The 22,032-nt window shown below is 38.4% G+C and overlaps 1 protein-coding gene across 1 annotated transcript in view; it reads left to right on the forward strand.

Moving 5' to 3' along the window:
- Positions 1–21,484, forward strand: part of ENPP1 (ectonucleotide pyrophosphatase/phosphodiesterase 1) — a 73,970-nt gene extending 52,486 nt beyond the window's left edge. Inside the window, exons 15-26 of the mRNA XM_043592386.1 lie at positions 578–705; positions 1,871–1,940; positions 2,868–2,955; positions 4,391–4,560; positions 6,011–6,062; positions 7,598–7,752; positions 9,276–9,405; positions 10,508–10,588; positions 11,445–11,577; positions 13,687–13,849; positions 17,149–20,365; positions 20,607–21,484. Coding sequence (XP_043448321.1) covers positions 578–705; positions 1,871–1,940; positions 2,868–2,955; positions 4,391–4,560; positions 6,011–6,062; positions 7,598–7,752; positions 9,276–9,405; positions 10,508–10,588; positions 11,445–11,577; positions 13,687–13,849; positions 17,149–17,319 — 1,341 coding nt within the window. The 3' untranslated portion in view covers positions 17,320–20,365; positions 20,607–21,484. The remainder of the gene's footprint in view (positions 1–577; positions 706–1,870; positions 1,941–2,867; positions 2,956–4,390; positions 4,561–6,010; positions 6,063–7,597; positions 7,753–9,275; positions 9,406–10,507; positions 10,589–11,444; positions 11,578–13,686; positions 13,850–17,148; positions 20,366–20,606) is intronic.
- The last annotated feature ends 548 nt before the right edge of the window (positions 21,485–22,032 follow it).

Genomic DNA, 22,032 nt, shown 5'->3' on the forward strand with positions numbered 1-22,032 from the left:
TCTATAGTATTTTTTTTTTACTTGATATGTTTTATTTATTTATTTATTAAAGTTTATTTATTTGTTTTGAGAGAGAGAGAGCACACAAGCAGTGGAGGGACAGAGAGAGGGAGAGAGAGAATCCCAAGCAGTCTCTGCACAGTGTGAATGGGGCTCCAGCTCACAAAACTGTGAGATCATGACCTGAGCCGAAACCAAGAGTCAGACACTTAACTGACTGAGCCACCCAGGGGCCCCGAAGTGTTTTAAATATTGAAGAAAATGATTACCATTGCAGTTATAAGAATGTTTGGAAATGGTATCATCGATAGTAACCCAAATATTAATGAATGGCATAGTCTAAGAATTTTAGTTTTTTTTTTTTATGTAGCAATTATGATTTCCTGTAAAAAATACGAATATTGAATCGCTGGGAATAGAGGGACTCCGTTATTTTTGCATCTGTGACTTACTGAGCAGACTGGTAAAATTTTTAACAGAAAAAAAAATCTTACAGAATTAGAATACAGTCTCAAGAGAAGTTTACACCTAAGAAAATATCAAAATAAGAGTTTTTCTTTACCTTCTGTAATATCAGTGCCGGGAGCCAAACCAGCACTTCAAACCTTACCTCAAGCATTTCTTACCGAAGCGTTTGCACTTTGCCAAAAACGACAGGATTGAGCCCTTGACATTCTATTTGGATCCTCAGTGGCAACTTGCATTGTAAGTTCTGATGGTTTCCAGGTAAACCTCACCTGATATGTTAGTCATTCAGTGTAACCATTGGGCCCTTTTCAACAGTGTTGTATGAAAACTGTGCACAGATGATTCTCTTCACTCTGTCCTGGGGCTTCTCAACCCGGGATTGACCTTTTGGGGTCAGACCATTCTTTGTTGTGGAGGGCTGTCCTGTGCATTGTGGGATGTTTGAAAGCATCCCTGGCTTCTACCCACTAGATGAAAAAGCACCCTTTCCATAGTTGAGCCAACCAAAAATGTCCGCAGACATTGCTATAGGTTCCCTGGGGGGGGCCATCCACCCCCAGCTGGGAGCCACTCCTCTGCCCACATCCATATTGATTATTTATGTTCCACGTTGGTGTTACCACTTGCTGCTCTTATCTCTTCTGCACATTACAGTTATCCTAATAATACCTTCAGATCCAGCGAATAATTGGTAAAACCTCTTTACGATAATGAGCAATTGCTTTCTTCATTTTACAAAGTTGTTTTTTCAGCTCAGTTTATTGATGTGTTGGAGAATTATTTGGATGGTTAATATTGTTAATATCTCAAAACCTGATAATTAACTCTTTGGATGGTTGCCGGGAAGCCAGGGACAATAAATACCCCTGTCAAACAAAACCTAAGCAGTGAACCAGGATTCACTTTAAGAGTTTCACTGTCTCTACTTTTACTAGAGGGCTGTGCTTTTCGTGTTTGGAAGAAAAACATTGAAAGAAGGGATGGTCCTTGCCTTCATGGGAGAACCAATATTTTACGAACATCTATATTCCAAAGATTGCTTTAGGCTAAGCCATTTAATTTGTACAGACAACCCAATACAACAAGACTGAAACGAAGATAAGATAACTACATGGCCAGTGTCACAGCTAGCAAATAGCATAGTCAGGGTTCAAAACTAGTTTTGTGTCAGTGCTAGTGGCTTTTTTCCTCTATGCCATCCTGCATTTATGGTTGATTTGTCTGCAAAATAAAAGATAAGGGTGGCCTCTTACTGCTTTGCAAAGCCAGGTGGTTTTGTTTACCGTTTTTTGGTTTGTTTAACAAAATAGTTACTTATTCTTGATTAACAGAAATAATGTGACTTTAAATTTTGCACTATGAATAGACTTCACATCATTAATTCATACTATGTCAAAATTAGGAATCCTGCAGAAAGGAAGCATTGTGGAATTGGATTCCATGGTTCTGACAATATATTTTCAAATATGCAAGTAAGTAAATCTGATATACTTAAAAAAATAGTAGTTTGTATCTGAAGAAAAACTAATATACAAAGTTTAGATTTATTTATTTATGTATTTATTTATTTATTTAAATATGAAATTTATTGTCACGTTGGTTTCCATACAACACCCAGTGCTCGGTCGAAGAGGACGACCTTCCCCGATAGAGGAGGACCATTCTTTGGTCAAGGGTATACGAGTAGCTGCGCTCCCCTGCTAGAACCTCCAAACAAGCTCTCAAAGTTTAGATTTAGAAGCACGGATTGTGCTTACATGTCTTGGATGAGAATTAATGAAGCATATGATTGCATATAGTCATTTTATTTTGAGCATGGTATTAATAGAATTTGTTAAAATATTCATGTTTCAGGCATGTATGATGTATTATATGACTTATACCTCATACTAAATTTCTAATAATCATTTTGCATATGTTTGTGTTCCGTTAAGAATATTGCTTTCACAGTAAATGAAAGCTGGTGATTTAAGAGGAGAAAAGATATCATACTTGTTCTAAATGAAGGTAATGCCTTACATTCATCTAGCAATTTAAAAGTTCAAAATATACGCACAACAGTTATTTAATTTGATCCCTACAGCACTGTGTAGGGTGGGCAGAGTGACATTTATATCCCATTTCACAGTTGAGAAACAATTTCATCATCTGTTCTCTTCTGACTGTCAAGTCAGGAATCACAGTAAAGCTGAGAGAAGTATCCTACATGTCCTTAGATTACATGTGCAACAGGGGTTAACACCATATCCTATGAAGCCTGTGGGCACGGTATTTTCCTGATATCTTAACATAACCAGTTTATATATGTACAATATGGATAATATAAAATAATTTTTTTCACCAGCTGCATACATAGCTGATATGAACTGATAAATTGTTAACTTTTCTGGCCAATCTAGGCTCTCTTTATCGGCTATGGACCTGGCTTCAAGCACAGCATCGAAGTTGACTCTTTTGAAAGTATTGAAGTCTATAATTTAATGTGTGGTAAGTGTGAACAGGCTTCTTTCATTTCTTCTGAAAACAGAGCTGGAATAGGATTATGAAAAGTAAGTCACACGGTGGGCATCTCTGTAGAGATGATGATGATGTGAGACAGATCACATTTTTACCTTTCACCTTCCTGACCCAGAGTCATTGAAAAAAATATGTGGATCATTGCCATCTGATTACTGGTGTCTCTTCCACGGGTTTGCACACAGGTAAACTGCAATACCCCGAGCTGTGAGGTCTATACATCCCGAATGCCTAGCAGTTTGCCAGGCCTTCGGCTTAATGATACGACGATTGACTCAGGCGTCAGGTGGAAGCCAGGGGAAAGAGTTTGGAGTCTGTGAAGGGAACACAAAAGAGGCAGAACCTCTGGTAGCAATAATAGTTGAATGGATGACGATGTCACAGTTGTAGAAATGGAGGAGGACCCATTAGATATATTACTGACTTACTCTGTACTTTCTTAATTAATACCTTTATGGTTGGATATTATGTTTTAAGTATTACTTCCTTTTTCTGATAATGATACTAGACATTTGCAAAACCTTAAATATGTCCTGAGTATGATTCTTTCATTGGGGGCCTATACACTCAAATGAATTAATATATACTAAAGCACTTAAAACAGTGCCAGGCATATCCTAAGTGCTTTACTGTTTAAGTGTTTGCTATTGTTATTATCAAGAGCATGAGTTTTGTTTTATTTTATTTAAAAAAAAATTTTTTTTAACGTTTATTTATTTTTGGGACAGAGAGAGACAGAGCATGAACAGGGGAGGGGCAGATAGAGAGGGAGACACAGAATTGGAAGCAGTCTCCAGGCTCTGAGCCATCAGCCCAGAGCCCGAGGCGGGGCTCGAACTCACGGACCGCGAGATCGTGACCTGAGCTGAAGTCGGATGCTCAACCAACTGAGCCACCCAGGCGCCCCAAGAGCAGGAGTTTTAGACTCAGACAAAGCTGGTTTTGAAGCATAGGTCTTACTACATTAGTAGCTTTGAGGCCTTGAGCAAAGCACTGTGATTATTCATCTACCAAATGTTGACAATAACTTATTAAATTGTTTTGAGGATTAATTAAGAAAAATATATTGGCACAGTGATTGGCATTAGTATGCAATGGTGGTAACTATAGTTATTATACACTTTAAACTTCAGAAGTTTCATTAGAGACATACAGCAGAATATCAGTAATTCCATTAAGAATAGCATAGTCATGTGCTTGCTTCGGCAGCATATATACTAAAAAAAACCAATAGCATAGTCATAAATGCTCTCAAATTCAAGAGAGTTTTATAGTTTTATTTTAGGTAGAGAGTGAAGAAGCCTTACATACATTTAGTTCTAAAAAGATAAAAATAGTGTAAGTCTACCATTTATTTGATTTTGAAACCTCAAGGTAACCATTTACCATTCTTGGCATTATGCAGACTTACTGAATTTGTCACCTGCTCCTAATAATGGAACTCACGGAAGTCTTAACCACCTTCTAAAGAATCCTGTTTACACCCCAACGCATCCCAAAGAAGCCCACCCCCTGGCACAGTGCCCCTTCACAAGAACGCCCAGACATAACCTTGACTGTTCATGTGATCCCTCCGTAAGTATTGACAAAGAGTGTAGCCCAGTTTGTGTGATTCTGCAGCACCCTCTGCATAGCATGTGCTATAGAAACACTTCATGATCAAATTAAAATGTATAAGTGAGCATAAATATATATTTATGTTTAATTCCAAGTAAGCACGCACGTGCAGCCCTTTTATTATTTATTTTTCCTCTTCCTGGTTTTTGCATTTTCACATACTTTTTAATTTTTATTTATTTATTTTTGAGAGAGAGAGAAAGTGCAGGCGGGGGAGGGGCAGAGAGGAAGGGAGACGGAGAATCCGAAGCAGGCTCCACACTGTCAATGCACAGCCTGTCATAGCACTCAAACCCACGAACCGTGAGATGTGACCTGAGCTGAAGTCGGATGCTTAACTTTGCCCAGGCAGCCCTCACTTCTGTTTTTATCCCTTGGTGCTGTGACTTGACTTGGGTGCAGGTTGGGAGAAGTCCAGCTAAGTTCTGGAGCATCCTGAATCATGGAATCTGTGCTACTGTCCTAGCAGTGAGGTCTTGATTATAAACCAGTCACAGTATTCTTTTCCTAAAATATATCTCAGTTTATTTTAAAGTATTTTTTAATGTTTATTTATTTTGAGAGAGAGAGAGTGAACTGGGGAGGGGAGAGAGAGAGTTCCAAGCAGGCCCTGCACTGACAATGCAGGGTTCAATCTAGGAACCTGTGAGATTATGACTTGAACCAAAATCAAGAGTCCAATGTTTAACTGACTGAGCCACCCAGGCACCCCTCCGTTCATCTTAAATTTAGAGGCAAAATAACATTTTTTGGCAAGAAATGGATATATGGCACTTTACTTTTTAAGTTTATTTATTTTGAGAGAGACAGAAACAGTGCAAATGGGGGAGGGGCAGAGAGAGAGAAAGAATCCCAAGCAAGCTTCAAGTTGTCAATGCAGAGCCTGATGCAGGGCTCGGTCTCATGAACCATGAGATCATGACCTGAGCCAAAACCAAGAGTCAGACACTTAATGGACTGAGCCACCAGGCGCCCTGGCACTGTTTTCTTTTTACTCCTATCTTAATATATAGTTTTAAGAAGATAAAAATTTGTGATAACAAGTGAACAAAATTGATAGTGTCCATGAAGATAGAGATTTGGGGAACAGTTGATTTTATGCCTTCCATTTTGTTTTAGGCTCGTAGAAAGACTGTCAGAGTAGGGATAAAAATTATAAAACAGCAATTCTTATTTTTCATTGATGGTGTTGTGCTTATGTAACAATTTTGTCTTCTTGCGGCTGTCATCCGAATTTTTATCTTCTTCATCAAAAAAAATAACTTTCACTTGTACAAGATGGTTTTATCATTGTCCCACGATGGAACAATGAGGCTGTAGAAATTGTTACAAAATTAAAACACATCTCAAAACAAACAAACAAAAAAACATGTCTCTCATCGCTTAAAATAGTATTATTAACTTTTAGGTTTTGCCGGTTGTGGATTTTGAGATACAGTTGAATTTGACTGTGGCAGAAGGTAAGGAAGGCATCCTTACTCTTGAGCTCGGAATGTGGAAACAGCCTTTTTCTCAACAGTGTCAACCACAGAGAACTGGTCTGGGGACATTAGCTGAGAATAGCCAGTAACATAAAGATAGTAGGGGAGGACGACCTGATGAAACATGGCAATGTCCTTGCTCAACAGTCTAGACTGCTAGTCATAAGGAAGGAAAGGATAGTTACAGCACATCATGCATTTAGTGGAAGCTGAATAACTCTTTATGAACAGAGTTGAGGTGGTTTGAGATTTTGGAGATTTTTATAAGTTTATAAGAAACCCTCAGATTTCCATTGAAAATACTGTTAAATTTCTATCTCACCTGGGTCTTAGTTAATTACAGGAGAGTATAAGTTGATTGAGTTATCTAAAGTTATTTTTTCATGATTTTTTTTTTTTTTTTGAGAGAGAGTGTAAGCTGGGAGAGGCAGAGAAAGAGAATGAGAATCTTAATTAGGCTCCATGCTGGGCATAGACTTTGGGGCTCCATGCAGGGTTAGATCCCATGACCTGAGCCAAAATCAAGAGTCAGACGCCTAACTGAGTAAGCCATCCCGGTGCCCCTCTTCATAACTTTTGAGTGAAAATTAAGCATATTTAATACACAGACAACTGAGAACATTTGTCAGCTGGGACTTGGATGCTCAGTGTCACTTTGATATGATCTCTGATACACTTTGATGTAGTCTCTGATCCCTAAGTTACTTGGCTCAGTTTTTTCCTTCTGGAATAAAAAGGTGAAGTCTACATTATTCCCAAATTGAATTTGCCTATATAAAATCTCTGTACATGTTTAGAGAAATCTTTGATGGCCCATGGTGACAAAGCATAGTGAAAGATGACACTTTTGGAATTGAGTAGATCTGTGTTTGAATATGAGCTTAGGAACTGTATGTCCATTGGAAAAGTATTTACTCCCTGTAAACTGCTGTATTCTCATCTGTACAATGGACATATAACCTTAATTCATAGGACTATTTAAGAATTCAATTAGACGATGTCTACAAAGGACTCTACAAAGCACTTGATGCTTGGAAAAAGCGCAGTAAACAGTATATATACTATCACTGTTTCATTCAGCTTTATCTCATAATTTCAGTTCTGAATTTTTGTTTTCCAAGCACATACATCATCCTCAAATGTTTCTTTCTGGAGATTTGCTCTAAAGAATAAGTCATTAAAGTAATGTTAAAGAATTTTAGTAATATTATTTAAGACCTATTTGCTGAAATTTCTAGCAATTTCACAGTGTCCCCTTGTGAGATCTTGATATTACACTGATCTCTCAGAATTTTCATAGGCAAAAACTGTGGTGAATCCCTTTTGTTTTCTAAATCATTTATGGTTCTGCTCTTTGTAATTAGTTTGTGGTTTTTTTTTTGTAGTAAAAAATAATTTTTCAATAGAGTCTTAAGGAGAGGAAAGAATTAGATGAATGTTATCATTATATATTATCATATAGTTCACAGTAAGTTTGTTTGAACGGTGGTTTCATTTTTCCCCTATGACCCAAGAGAAGGTTATTAAGCGTGGCACTGTACCCTTTGGAAGACCCAGAATTCTCCAGAGGGACAGCACAGTTTGCCTTCTTTACCAGCACCGGTTTGTGAGTGCTTACAGCCATGACATCCTGATGCCCCTTTGGACATCCTACACTGTCGACAGAAATGCAAGTATTGGTCACCCCTCTAGCTACGTGTGATTATTTCATTAATTATCATTAAGCAGAACATTAAAAGCATGGTTAATTTGGGCCAAACTAATCTTGGCTTCATAATCAGTTCCTAAATTAGGAGATCACTGAATTGGGAGTTGCAGGAATTAAGTTCTGATTCTAGCTCTGTGACTTTGAGACTCCGAGCAAATTTCTTCTTCTGGGAAATGAGGAATGTTCATGAAAGTGTCTCCCTTGCCTTGTGTTTGTTTGTTTGTTTTCATGTTTTATGATTCTAACTTATGTAATCAGTTTTGCAGTCAGTCACAAGTATTCGTCTCTAAATGCATAGATGTATGAGTATAAGGACTTTCCTTGGCTGTACTCACCTTAGGGGGTCCTCACTGATGGGGAAGGCCATTAAAACTCAGTAATTTTTCAGTGTGTAACACCTATGGGAAGATCCTCAAATCAAACTACAGAGAGGCTGGGGATCCCGTCCACCTCCCAGACCACAGGAAGCCCTTGAAAGGAGTTGTGGGTAGGCGTGGTATGGAATATCCCAGAATAAGACTGCCATTCCCCCTCATCCCTGTCCCCTGGCTGCTGTAGTAGAAAGAGAAGCAGAAGATAGGGCTTGAAAGAGAGAAGGGGGGAGGGAACGAGATTTAGATTTTGATCAAATTAAAGTTTTAAACTTGTCTGACCAAATTTTCAAAGACCAAATGCCTGGCAAGCTACAGGAAGCCCTTAAGGGACAGAAAGGGGATTTGAGAGAGCTTAGTTGAGTCTAGCAGTTGGATTTAAAAAATAAAACTATTGTTAATACTCACTGAGAAAGGTAAATAAAAAAGGTAGGGATGTGTGCATGTATATATGTAATGTCTATGTTACAAAAATATGTATATATTACACACCCCCACATATTCTCATATTTACATAAAGTTTCAGCCATAAATTTGTTCTAATTTTGACGACTATCTTCAAACACTACGAACATGTTTTGTACTTGACTTTGTAATATATAGGAGTCTAGCCAGTATTGTGTAGGTCCCCATCAGATTTATTGTTTAATGCCTTAATTACGGTGTTCTTTGCTTTGGTTTGAATGTTCTGTTTTGTAATACAATCAAAGCAGCATAAATTCAGTCATCAGTGCTCCCGAGGTTTTCATGCTGCATTGTTAATTCAGTGGCTCCCCCAAGCACCAGCTTTCAAGTCTATGCAGTTGTCTTTGGAAGATAGGCTCAGGTCCCCCCAGCATATAGGCCCATATTGAACCCAGCATAATAGGCCAATATTTGCACATATGACAAATGACTAATATCCTTAATAGTATAAAGAGTTGTTGCCTTTCAGTTAGAAAAAAGATGAATACACTGTTAGAAAAATGGGAAAATGGAGTAGGACCTAAAGGGACAAGTAGGGTGTTGTTCACAGACCTTGTAGGGTGTGGTTCACCCTCAACTCTTCATAAAGCCGTCTTCTTTTCTTTTATATGCCTGATACCTCATGGCTCTTTACATTTTGTTTTTCAGGACAGTTTCTCTACAGAAGACTTTTCCAACTGTCTCCACCAGGATCTTCGAATTTCCCTCAATCCTGTCCATAAGTGTTCATTTTATAAAAATAATGCTGAACTGAGTTACGGGTTCCTCTACCCACCACGTAAGTTTCTTCCTCCCTGACCTGCCCTTTCCCTGGTCTTCTTCTCTCTTCCTTCTCCTTTTCTTTCTTTTGGGGCAATGGACACCATCTTTTTATTGTTGATCATCACGAATGAGAAGTATAACTCTTAGGGGAAAATTTCTAAAGCATCTAAAACTTGAATTTTACAAAACCTTTAGCTTTTGTTTGGAGGGTAGTTGATTTAGTGCAGACACTGTAGATAGGACATTCTTCATTTTTTCTACCTTTCTTTGACACAGAATTTGAGAAAACTTGAGTCAGAAGGATACAGCAGGGGTCTTAGGAGGGAGATATCATTTTGTTTGTTAAAAAGAAAAATAATTTGTCAAAGAATTAGAAATAGGCAGAGCCCAAGTGTGCTTGCCCTTTACGGGGACAGAGCCACTAGGGAAGATTTTTCTCTCCCTCTCTTTTTTTTTTTTTTTTTTTTTTTTTTGAGGTTAAGTGTTCTCTTTTTAATGTGGCAAATTTGTATGTTAATGAGAAGACATTTTGAGGCTGGCCTTAAAAGGCAAAAATCAGAAGTCTCCAGGTGCTTAAATACTTTCAGTATCCAGTCCAGTCCCCAGAATAAGTGTCTGAAGTCAGAACTTGGCTATTGCTTTATGAAAATAGAGCAGATCCAAGCTGAAAATCCATACAAAGAAGCCTTGTACAGCATTTCGAGGCAGACGTCCTGTGATGTTTTTTTAGGGCAGTAGGTGTTGTTCTGAAGCCAGATATCCTCTTTTTTCCTTTCACTGTAAAAGAGTTGAAGGAAAGAAGATTGTCCACACAATACATCGTAGTTGAAATAAGGCAAATAAGGTAAAAATTGAACACGTTTATTTTGGGGCTCTTATTAAGCTTTTGTTTCTTTGCTAAATTCATCTTGAGGAAGAAAACACTTAAATATTTTCCTTTTTTTTAAGGGACTTGACCAAGCACATTGCCCTTTCCCTTGACCCAGTACCTGGGAAACTTTTATGGGTTTAAGGTGATAGCTAATTTTTAAAAATGCTACTCCCATGAAAAAGTATAATGTCTAATGCTACTCATGAAGAATGAAATAGTTGTCTTTTTTATTTTTATTTTTTTGTAGAACTAAATAAAGGTTCAAGTCAACTATATTCTGAAGCATTGCTTAATACTAACATAGTGCCAATGTACCAGAGTTTTCAAGGTAAAAAATTTTAACCCTATATTTCATAATCTCAATGAATTTCTGTGTATTATAGGTATAATTTATATTAATAAGGTTGACCCTCTAAATTAAATGACTCTCTGATATATTCTTATCGGTTTAACTTGGACAACACCAATACACAAAAATTCTACAACTATTAAAATCATGATATATTCCAACACCATTTATTCTACTCTGTATTCAAATCTCTATAAATGACATTTTTTGGTGGAAAAAGTATGTAGTCTTCTTGGAAAGTTATCCAGTTAATATAATCTACAACATTTACATAAACTTTCAGTATGTTTCCTTCTTTAACTTTTGGAAGTTCTTGATAATTGCTTTTGATCTTAAAATGTATGGATTTTACATTACTATTAATTATCGCAGCATTTGGCTCTTACAGGGATAAATATAAATTTATACTTCAAGTGGCATATAGGATTTCACAATATAGAGCATACAGGAGATTTTGACTCCAATTTACATGTAGAGTACTTGTGACTATTTCAAAAGGAATGTTCAGATATTAACAATAAATCTGAATAACCTGCCTCGTTTACTGATGTTCATGGTTTTTTATGCTTTGTGGTGGTCTGTGATCACAAATTCATGGTGATGCACATGATCAGTCATGTCCAAAATAGTCTTGAATTCAACATTTGTTTATTAGTTCTGCCAAAGGCCAAAGTTGAGCAATGGATTTTTGGCCTCACATTAACCCTGAAGCCAAATTTGACTTTGTCTCTGATTACTACAGATGCTGATTTCAAATGAGGTTGTTGAGTTTTTGTAACACAACAGCATGGCACCTTATTCTTTTGAAACTGCACTGACTTCCTTCTTGTTTCAGTTATATGGCACTATTTTCATGGCACCCTACTGCACAGGTATGCAGAAGAAAGAAATGGTGTCAATGTTGTCAGTGGCCCTGTGTTTGACTCTGATTATGATGGATGCTATGATTCCTCAGAGACCCTGAAGCAGTAAGACATATTTCATTTCCTCTTAAAAACAGCTGTCAAGTGGGATTACCATCCAGTTGAGTCACCAGAGCCTTTTCTGTCTGATAGTATTCATATTGATGTACGTGACATTTCCGATTACACTGAGAGCCCCTTGAAATACCTGATTAATTTTGATGTTTTGCTCAGTGTTCAGTAAAATGTTTTTTGGAGGAAAGAAGGAGTGTTTCTCTCCCACGCAGCTTAGATAAGTAATTCTTGAGCTCAGATTAAGCACTGAACTCACTGTATGTTAAGAAGGTAACATCCATGTTTAAAATCTCTATGTGTGGCTGATTGTTAAAATACTGTCTTAATTAACATACTGCTGGCTAGAAGATGAACACGTGCTGTGGCTAGAGGCATCCTGAAAGAACCAACAGGGTTATAAATCTATAGTGTCCAAGCTTAGGCCTTGAGTGAATGTCACAGCTTTTACCCAACTTTGGTTAGAGGGAGATGGAGTGACCATCTTGAAAAAAAAAAAACCAACAGTGGTTTTTTATAAAGGAGGTGGGGAGAACATTTTATTTTTTTTTTCATTTTTATTTTTTTTAATTCACATCCAAATTAGTTAGCATATAGTGTAACAATGATTTCAGGAGTAGATTCCTTAGCGCCCCTTAAGCATTTAGCCCATCCCCCCTCCCACAATTCCTCCAGGAACCCTCTGTTTATTCTGCATATTTAAGAGTCTCTTCTGTTTTGTCCCCCTCCCTGTTTTGATGTTATTTTTGTTTCCCTTCCCTTATGTTCATCTGTTTTGTCTCTTAAAGTCCTCATATGAGTGAAGTCATATGATTTTTGTCTTTCTCTGACTAATGTCACTTAGCATAATACCCTCCAGTTCCATCCACGTAGTTGCAAATGGCGAGATTTCATTCTTTTTGATTGCCGACTAATACTCCATTGTATGTCTATATATACCACATCTTCTTTATCCATTCATCCATCGATGGACATTTGGGCTCTTTCCATACTTTGGCTATTGTTGATAGTGCTGCTATAAACATGGGGTTGCATGTGTCCCTTCGAAATAGCACACCTGGATCCCTCCATTTGATCTTTCTTAAAAAAATAACATGAGTTTTGGAAGCAATTTTGCTATTAAGGCTCCAGGATAAAGAAATTGAAACATCTGCTGAGATTCACCTCTTCCCTGAGCACCGTTCTTCCAGGCAGGCTCGGAAATTACTCTTCACACACATATATCTGTAGCACATTAGTTTGTAAAATGACAGGGGTTTTTTGTTTGTTTGTTTGTTTGTTTTAAACTATATCCCTTGAGGAATAAGGGTCCTAACATAACTGCCTCAGAGGTCACAGCAGTAGAATGGGTAAAGAAGGGAACTTTATACATTTTGCATTCTACCAGAGCTCTCTGTTTTAATCCATCTTCTATATTATGGCTCCACAGAAGACTAAAATTGAAAACAATGCTCCCACTACCTTAAATTTTGAAAGATGCTGAAAAACAAACAAACCTAGCTTTGAGCCCCAAGGAAATAGAATTACGATGAGGTAAAGGTGTTACTTGGGACCTCTTCGAGAATATACTACAGTTTAAAAGAAGTTATTGGGATGGGAAAGGAAATGCCTTTAAAACAAAGAAGAGTCACAGCTTACATCAAAATGTAAAAACATATGACTTGTCTGGAGGGGATGGAACAGAAAAAAATCCCAAACTAGTTTCCTCTCTGTCTACTATCTGCGCAGTTGCATAGGGTTGAAAATACTTATCAATAATGCTTTAGAATTTTGGCTGTAGGTATTCGAGAATGATACATATTTTTTTTCTTTAGCATCTCCATTCCAATGTGTTAAGGTAGAAGCAAAAAAAAAATCCAAAGTTCAATAAATTCTTATAGAAAACAAAAAGTATTTAGTGTATGTTTATCTGAGTGTCTTCTAATTCATTGTCTCAATCTGGCAGGATATGTTGAGGTATCACAATTACTAACTTCATACTAACATTTAATTATTTGCATTGTATTTTTAGATGCATTGCATTAAAATTATACTTTCCTGAAGTATTCATTAAAAAGAAGATAGTTATTTCTTTCTTAAAGTGAATATTGCCTTATCTTACAGAAACAGCAGACGCATCCGTAATCGAGAAATTCTGATCCCGACTCACTTCTTCATTGTGCTAACAAGTTGTAAAAACACATTCCAGACTCCCTCACAGTGTGGAGATTTAGACACCTTAGCTTTCATTTTGCCTCACAGGACTGACAACAGTGAGAGCTGTGTGGTAAGTAGCCTTTGTTAGCTTACCTGACACGTTGAAAATACAGAGATAAATATATTGTTGTATTGTATCTAACATTACTCTGGGCAAAAACGGAACTTGAATATGCATATACTTTGAAAGGATGCACTTCACATGAACTTTGCAGGATGGTTTTAAATCTGATGCTCTGAGATGACCTATCTCTGGAGAAGGCCACCCTTGTCTGTTAAAAACACAAACCAGGGTGCCTGTGTGGCTCAGTCAGTTGAGCGTCTGACTTTGGCTCAGGTCATGATCTCATGGTTTGTGAGATCGAGCCCCACGTTGGGCTCTCTGTTAGCTCAGAGCCTGCTCGGGAACCTCTGCCCCCTCTGTCTTTGCCCTCCCCCCTCCCGCCCCATGCTCACGTGTGTATGTGCTGTGTGTCTCTCTCTCAAAAAAAATTTTTTTAAAACACAATAAAACATCAAAATGTAAAAACATACGAATGCCTTCATATGGCATAGCCACTAAATTCTAGGTTTATTTGAGCTATGAATTTATTCTTGTTCCCAAACTGGATTTATAATTCCCAGAGTGTTAACATTGTTATAAATTAGTCTTAAAGTTGTAGTTCTCTAGTATTCCAGATTAATTTTCTGTATACGACTTTATTATAAAATTCATGTTTGTCTTTAATTATCTTTTCTTATTCTATGGTCATTCAGCATTTAGAAATAATTGTTTTATGTTACCTTATTTGCTCAGAATTTAAAATACCTAAACTCGTATTTGAACATCAAGACTCCATTAAAATTTTAGGAATTTTAAAGTTTTTCCTTATGGTCAGCCAGATTTTTTTTGGTTTTTTTTCAGAGCACTTCCCAGATTTCCCAGTAGATTTTTTTTTTTCACTTTTTTTTTTGTCCATTGAACTTATACACTCTAAGTTTGGATCTAAGTTGGCAACAAGATGTGGCTTTCTTACCAGCCTCATTTGAATGGGTGGTGGATATCTGGAGTCCTGTGGTCAAAAGGATGAGTCTGAGCTCAGCAGGAGAGAGTGCTATGATTGCTTATTCACTCCTCCCTTTATTTATTCATGTATCCCTTCTTGGATCCAGCCATTCTTTTCTTTAATAACTAGGTGTTGCCAGGGACTCTTAGTACAGAGAACACAGCAGTGAACAAAACAGATTGTGGTTTCTCCTGTGGGCCCCGGAGTGGAAAATAGGGATGTATTGCCCTCCTTGATCTAGGAGTCTATGTATCATTCATTAAGAATTAATGAAGACATTTCACTCTTTAATTGTTTCCCTGATAAACTTTGAGATTGATCAGTTCTCATAGAAGATATTTCTCATTAAGTTATTTTTCCTTATTCTTCAGAATTAAGTACAGAAGAGCAGGATTTTACCTTTTTTACCTATGCCCAACAGGCATCTAAGTGTGCTAACTGTTCAATGTTCAACACTGTATGAGTATTCCCTTGTTCATTGATTTCTTTTTTCCCAAGAGATTAAATGATCACTAAAGGTATCAGTTAGTGTTCTGCAGAAAATAAGAGGACCATGTACAGTGACTTGAGCAAGTCCTCGTGTAATGGGCCATCCAGAGGTAGACAGTCTTGGGTCAGCAGCACCATTAGGGACCCAGACCTTTCCTGTGTTCCTTTGCTGCTATTATTAGCATGTAGCATATGTGGGCTGAAGATGGTTTCTACTTCTCTAGACATCATGTCTGAATTCTGGGCCCTTTCCCCCCAAAAGAAGGCAGCAACAGACTTACACTTACATTTCATGACCAAAATAATGTCAGGTGTCATGAGTTAGGCACCGAGTTCCTTTCCTATCTCTATCATTCCAAAAGCTCTTATACAAACATTTTATCAAATTCTATAATAGCAATGTGCCTTGAAGACACTAACTATTGGACTTGAACCAGAGAGAGGATTATTTGAAGGTATATCACCCATACTTACTGATTCCTTCTGTTTCGTCTCTGAAGTAGTGACTAAGGATCAACAGGATATTGGCCTGAGAAAACAGATGTCTTACATGTACTTTGCATCTATTCCTGTGTATGTTGGGACAGATGAAAAATATCTACTGGCCAAGTAATGCACTGAGTCAGGGCTATTCCTTTGAGGGCCAGAGTGAAGATTGCTGCAGAGAAAAACTGAGTGGGGCAGCAATTAGTACTGGGTATAGTGATGATTGGAGGCTGATGGGAAAATGGAAACTATTGATCCATTCCCTTTTTATATGAAAAGTCTATATTTATCCTTTCCAACTAATAGTGTCCCAAGGGTACAGGGATCTTTATTGAAGGATGTCTTTAAAGTACGATCATAGGGGCTCAGTCAGCTAAGTGTCTGACTCTTGATTTCCGTTCAGGTCATGATGTCATGGTTAACGAGTTCGAGCCCCACATCAGGCTCTGTGCTGACAGCACGGAGCTTGCGTGGGATCCTCCGTCTTCCCTGCTCCCTGCCTCTCCCTCACTCTCTGTCCCTCTCTCCAAAAATAAATAACGTTAAAAAAAAATAAAGTACAATTATAGACCACCAATCAGTGGATACTTTCTTCACCTGACCCTCTCCAGGAGCCAGATGCAGAAAAATGGTACTTATGCATGAATGTATGATTTCTATCTCTGTTACCTGCCTCAGCTACCACTTCTGCTTCCATGTGCCAGAGCACATGCCTTTACTTCTTGTCTGATCTCATGTTAGCTGAGACTTCGCTACCAAACCAGATGAAATTGTGTTTCACCACTTCCCCCAACGCTCTCTTCATTGCAACTGTGTAGATAACGGGTTCTGATAAGAGCTGGTGTTTTTATAGTGTGCACACATCATTACATTTGATCCCCAAAAACAACCTTATAAGGAGGGTGCAGGTAAGAGAATCGGGATTCAGATGCTAACCAACTTGCCTCAGTTTACGTGGTATGAAAATGATGGAACCAGGACTTGAACCCAACTTTCTTGCTACTAATTCCCACATTCTTTCGGCCATGCCACATTGCTTCTGTTTTCCGGCATTTTTTTTTAACCTCACACTGATCCAGTCTCTTGCACCAATGCAATATATGAGCATCTATTCCAGGTGTACTTTCCTTTCCCCAGATTTGAGACATCTAATTAAACAAGCGTGCATAGTATATGTTAGATAGTGAGCTACTCAAGAGCAGGGATTGTACCTAACAAATCTTGTGGCCTCTGCCACCTGGGAGCCAAAGTGCCATAGCTGATTGAAATGGGAAGACAAAGTGCTTGTAGAGAAAGTGAACGGACTGTTCTCCAGTGACTGTTTGTTTTACATTTCCCACCTTCGTAGCATGGGAAGCAGGACTCCTCGTGGGTTGAAGAGTTACTGAAGTTACACAGAGCTCGGATCGCAGATGTCGAACACATCACTGGACTCAGCTTCTATCAAGAGAGAAAAGAGCCAATCTCAGACATTTTAAAGTTGAAAACACAGTTGCCAACTTTTAACGAAGAAGACTGATATTTTTTATTCCAAAAAACACATCATAACTGTTTTTGAAAGAACCTTCTATTTTATACAGCCCTCTGTTCACGCTGTCACGTTGTTTGGAAACTGTCGACCAGAGTTAGAGCTGAGAATCCTCTGTGATACGACCGTCTCAGGGAACCCTGTGGCCTCGGCCTGGCAGTAGGAAAATGTTCTTCTTGAGTCTCGCACATGTTTGAATGTGTCAGAATCGTTCCGATTTGGGAAATAAAGACAGACCATACCTAAAACTGCTCTTCTATATTCTCTTAAGGGCAGAAGTAGCTGTGAACGTTGTCTGGACACCAGACATTTGAATCTTCCTTTCGTTAATAAACTTCTGTGGAACTGGCAAACAGGGCGCTAATGGATAGGATTGGAATAATCCGTGTTGCAGCATTAGTATTTTCGTAAGAATTTAGAAGTGATTCCGGATTCTTTTTAACTTGGAGTTCTATTCATCTGAGTTTTAACCAAAAAATTCAGTGGAAGTAAAAATATCTCTGAGGCCCTCTTTCTGTCTTTTCTGTATACCCTTTCAAAAGCCAAACTATGCAGTCCTGTGGGTTTTTGTTTTTAATTGTGATTTAGCAATTTCAGATTTAATGTCTTTAGCAAGTTTAACTTGAGGCAACATCTGTGAATTATCTAGCATATCGACCTGCTATAAAATTTTACCCTACATTTGTATTTTAAAAAAAGAAAGATGTTCCCATCCTGCTCACTGGTAATTAACATAGGTTGAAAATAGCTCTAAAGTAGTTGTTTTAGACTGTTAAAAATGTCTTGATGAAACTTCAGAGAGCTTGTCAATACATGCAAGGTGACATTTTTCATCAAGGTGGTAGGAACATTTTCCTCTGTGCATAAAAATGACCCCACCAGTAGCAGAATCATGCTGAATTGTTCATTTTGAAGTTCCCTAGATTTGAAGAGAATGTGTAGCCATTGCTTTATATCTTCTTGGTGGTCATGATAAATGAACTTGATCCACTATATAGACTATACCTGTTAGTCCCGGCCTGTGGACCTCCAAAGGTTACTTTCATTTTTGGCTACGTGGGTTTGATTTAGGTGTTACATTAGTACACCACAATTTTTATTTGTCGTTCATATGATGATCATTCTTCAACAGACTATGGACCACAAAATCCTTTAGATAATACAATTTATATCTCAAAATTATTTAATAATTTGGAAGATGTCATTGATTTTTGTATTAGTCCCATTGGCCTGGAGCGTTTGTACATTGTATTGTTTTGTTTATTTTTTTTTTCTTCCAGTCTGTCTTCTCTCTGTTGTTCCGTTTGGGTCATTTCTATTGTTCTAAGTTCACTGATTATTTTCTCTCTCTAATCCATTTTGTTGTTGAGCCCATCCATTGATGTTTGTATTTCAGTTACTGTTTTTGTTTTTGTTTCTAAAATTTCCATTTGGTTCTTCTTCATATCTTTTATTTCTCTGCTGAGAATTTGTATTTTTTTTTTTTGGCTGAGACTTTGTATTTTCTCACGTATTCCATGCATATTCATAATATTCACTGAAGCATTTCTGTGATGGCTGCTGTAGAATTCTTTCAAATAATGCCAGCATCTGCATCATCTCAGATGTCGGCATCTTTTGTCTTTTTTTCATTGAAAAAGATTTTCCTGGTTCTTGGCATGATGGATGATTCTTGATGAAAACCTGAATACTTTAGGTATTATGTGGCTAGGGATCTTAGTCAAACCTTCTGTTTTAGCTGACTTTCTCTGGCATCAGCCTAGCGAGGGCACGGGGGCCTAGTGTGGGAATGAAGGACACTGTCTAGTTATTTCCAGGTGTAGCTACAAGTCCAGGTTTTCCATTCAGCTGCCATTGACACTAGGGGCGAGATGGGACCCTTGTCACTGCTGGGCAGGGTGGGAGTGCAGCCCCCCACTGGGTCACCATTGATGCCTCCCTGGCTGGGATGTGTAGGGTGTCTTGTCACTGCTCCCACGTCGTGTCCACTGACACTATTGGCAGGAAAGCTGGGAAGACTTTATTATGACCAGGTGGGGGTGAAATGACCAGTTCCCTGCTCAGCCTTCTCAGAAATCACCCTGTCAGGGGAGTGAGGGCACTTCATTATAGCCTGCCAAGAGTGGAAGTCTAGGCTCCCCGCATGGCCTTTGCTGGTGTGGGTGGGGCCGTGGCATTTTCTGTGGGGTTTGCTGGAGTGGTACAACTACTGTTCTCTCTCTTGCTAGGCTGCTTGTCTTCTAGTCCTTTGGCTAGAGAGCAGGGCTTTCTTAGGACTTCTTTTTGGCTGCTCTGTTGGCATTTATAGGTTGGGAACTCTTCAGTTCCAAGTCTGGGACATTTGAGCAAAAGAGCAAACTCAGGAGAACTTATCACAGTTTTGTTCCTTGGGTTCCAAGATCCCTAGCCTGCCTGCCTTGTCTCCACCTTTCAGAATCTTCCTATTTTTGTTTTATGTATATCTAAGCTTTTTATCTGCACTTAGCAGAAGGATATATACTTCTTTGTAGAAGTGTCTCGTTGATTTTTATATATTCTTCAAAATACATGCAGACACATGATTGCCTCTATGTAAAGCATTCTAGCAGATCTTAATTAAATGGGTAGGTGTCTCTTGCCTTTGCCAGTCACCAGGAATATGAAGAATGACAAGTTATAATCCTTACAGTTTGGGGGAGGGAGAGAAGGCAGCAGAAGTGTATGTGATTCCTAAGGGGGGGGCAGTAGATTTTTTAATGGAGCCACGGGCAGGGTGCTAGGGAGGACAAAGAACACACTGGGTGGGACTTGACAGGTCTCAGCAGTAACTTCCTAGATGTGGTGGCATTGGGCTAGAACTTGAAGATGAATTGGAGCTCTTCAGGTGAACAGGCAAGGAAAGGACATTCTAACATCCCTTGGATAGATGTGTTTTTGGCATTTTCCCATTTACCACTACTTTTGATATTTTCTACAGGTGTTGCTATGACCAACTTATGATTTACAACTTTTATTTTTCCTACACTGTTATTATAATCTCCTGTTCTTAAAAGTCAGAGTGGGGGCGCCTGGGTGGCGCAGTCGGTTAAGCGTCCGACTTCAGCCAGGTCACGATCTCGCGGTCCGGGAGTTCGAGCCCCGCGTCAGGCTCTGGGCTGATGGCTCAGAGCCTGGAGCCTGTTTCCGATTCTGTGTCTCCCTGTCTCTCTGCCCCTCCCCCGTTCATGCTCTGTCTCTCTCTGTCCCAAAAATAAATTACCGTTGGAAAAAAAAAAAATTAAAAAAAAAAAAAGTCAGAGTGTTAGTGAATGCTATGCTGACTCTTTAAAGGGCATCCACCTCTGTTCCTATTAGTTTTTTGTTTTTTCAGTTGCTCTTATGCAGTATTCTTATTCTTATCTTGAAAGAGATCTCTCCTCTTACTATTTCATCAGTTGAAAACATGTGACTGGCCTACTTCCCCAGTTTGAATGGTAAATTCACATGACTATATTTGAAAATGTCTGTACCCTACTGTGTACAATAAAGGCTATTCTTGGCTTTTCATATGCAAAGCAAAACCTTTACTTATCCCTAACTTTATTGCCCTGCCTCTGATCAGTACTTCCTTAATGAGGTAAATAACTTCCATATAAGATTTCATAGCTAAGTCAGCTCATTCATGGCAGAGCAAACAACCAGGTGGAACTTAAAAATATTTCCAAGTTTCAGAGAAAAGAGGCCAAACCTTAGGGGGAAGAAGGCAAGTGTTCAGGTCCCAGGAGGGCAGGTCAACGTTAGGCTAGTTGGTCTAGTCCTGTTTTAGACCAAATTGGAGCTAAGACCACCTACTTCCCCAGGAGAGGCTGTTACCCCCTGACCTTTACTTTTTTCTGTCGTTAGCTACAGTAGCTGTACTGCCTTGACCTGTGGGTACGTGCTTATCTATAATAGGAAAAGGCATTTGAACTTTGAAACTAAATGTGGTGATTACACTTCATGCTGAAACCTATCACAGGAATTTGGTGTGTGGGTGCTTTCGTAAGCATTAAGTAAAATTTTAACATGGCTACAGTCCAAGGATGTTTTCCTTGTTTTTTGGCAGTCTCAATATTATCAGGGAGAGGGAAGAATCTACAGAATATAAGTCTCTAAACTAAGAAATGTGGATTTACCAATAAAAGTTGTATATACAGAAGCTTGGCTGCTTATGTCTGTGTGTGTGTTGTGTGTGTGTGTGTGTGTGTGTGTGTGTGTGTGTGTGTGTTTGGAGGGTGGGGGCAGGGAATGGGTGGTGATGTTTTCCCAGGGATGATACTGAGTACAGGGGTTGTAGACAATTAACCACAGCTGTATTACTGGAAGGAGAAAAAAGTTCCAAAGTTCATTTCAAATTCACAGAGTAAACATCAGCTTCTGACCTATATTCTTGTTTTTGTATTTTAATTATTTCCAATCATACTTCCAGGTGAAAACAAGACAGGCATGTATAAATTTCTTTCCAGTATATAGAATTGTCTGAAACCAGAGGGAAAGCATCCAAATTGTAACTTCCATAGATTTTTTTCGACGTGAAATTTTTGTACTTATCCTTTCCATTCTACATAAATAACAATTGAAGGAAAAATAAAGATTTTACTAGAAATGATAGCCATGGAAGAAACTAGAGATACGTAAAATGTGTTTTAGTCTTCTAGAAATGAAAGAAACTCTGGAAGAGGATTTATCTTCATAAGAAGTCAAAAG

Source organism: Prionailurus bengalensis, chromosome B2, assembly GCF_016509475.1.
Source record: "Prionailurus bengalensis isolate Pbe53 chromosome B2, Fcat_Pben_1.1_paternal_pri, whole genome shotgun sequence".
NCBI lineage: Eukaryota > Metazoa > Chordata > Mammalia > Carnivora > Felidae > Prionailurus > Prionailurus bengalensis.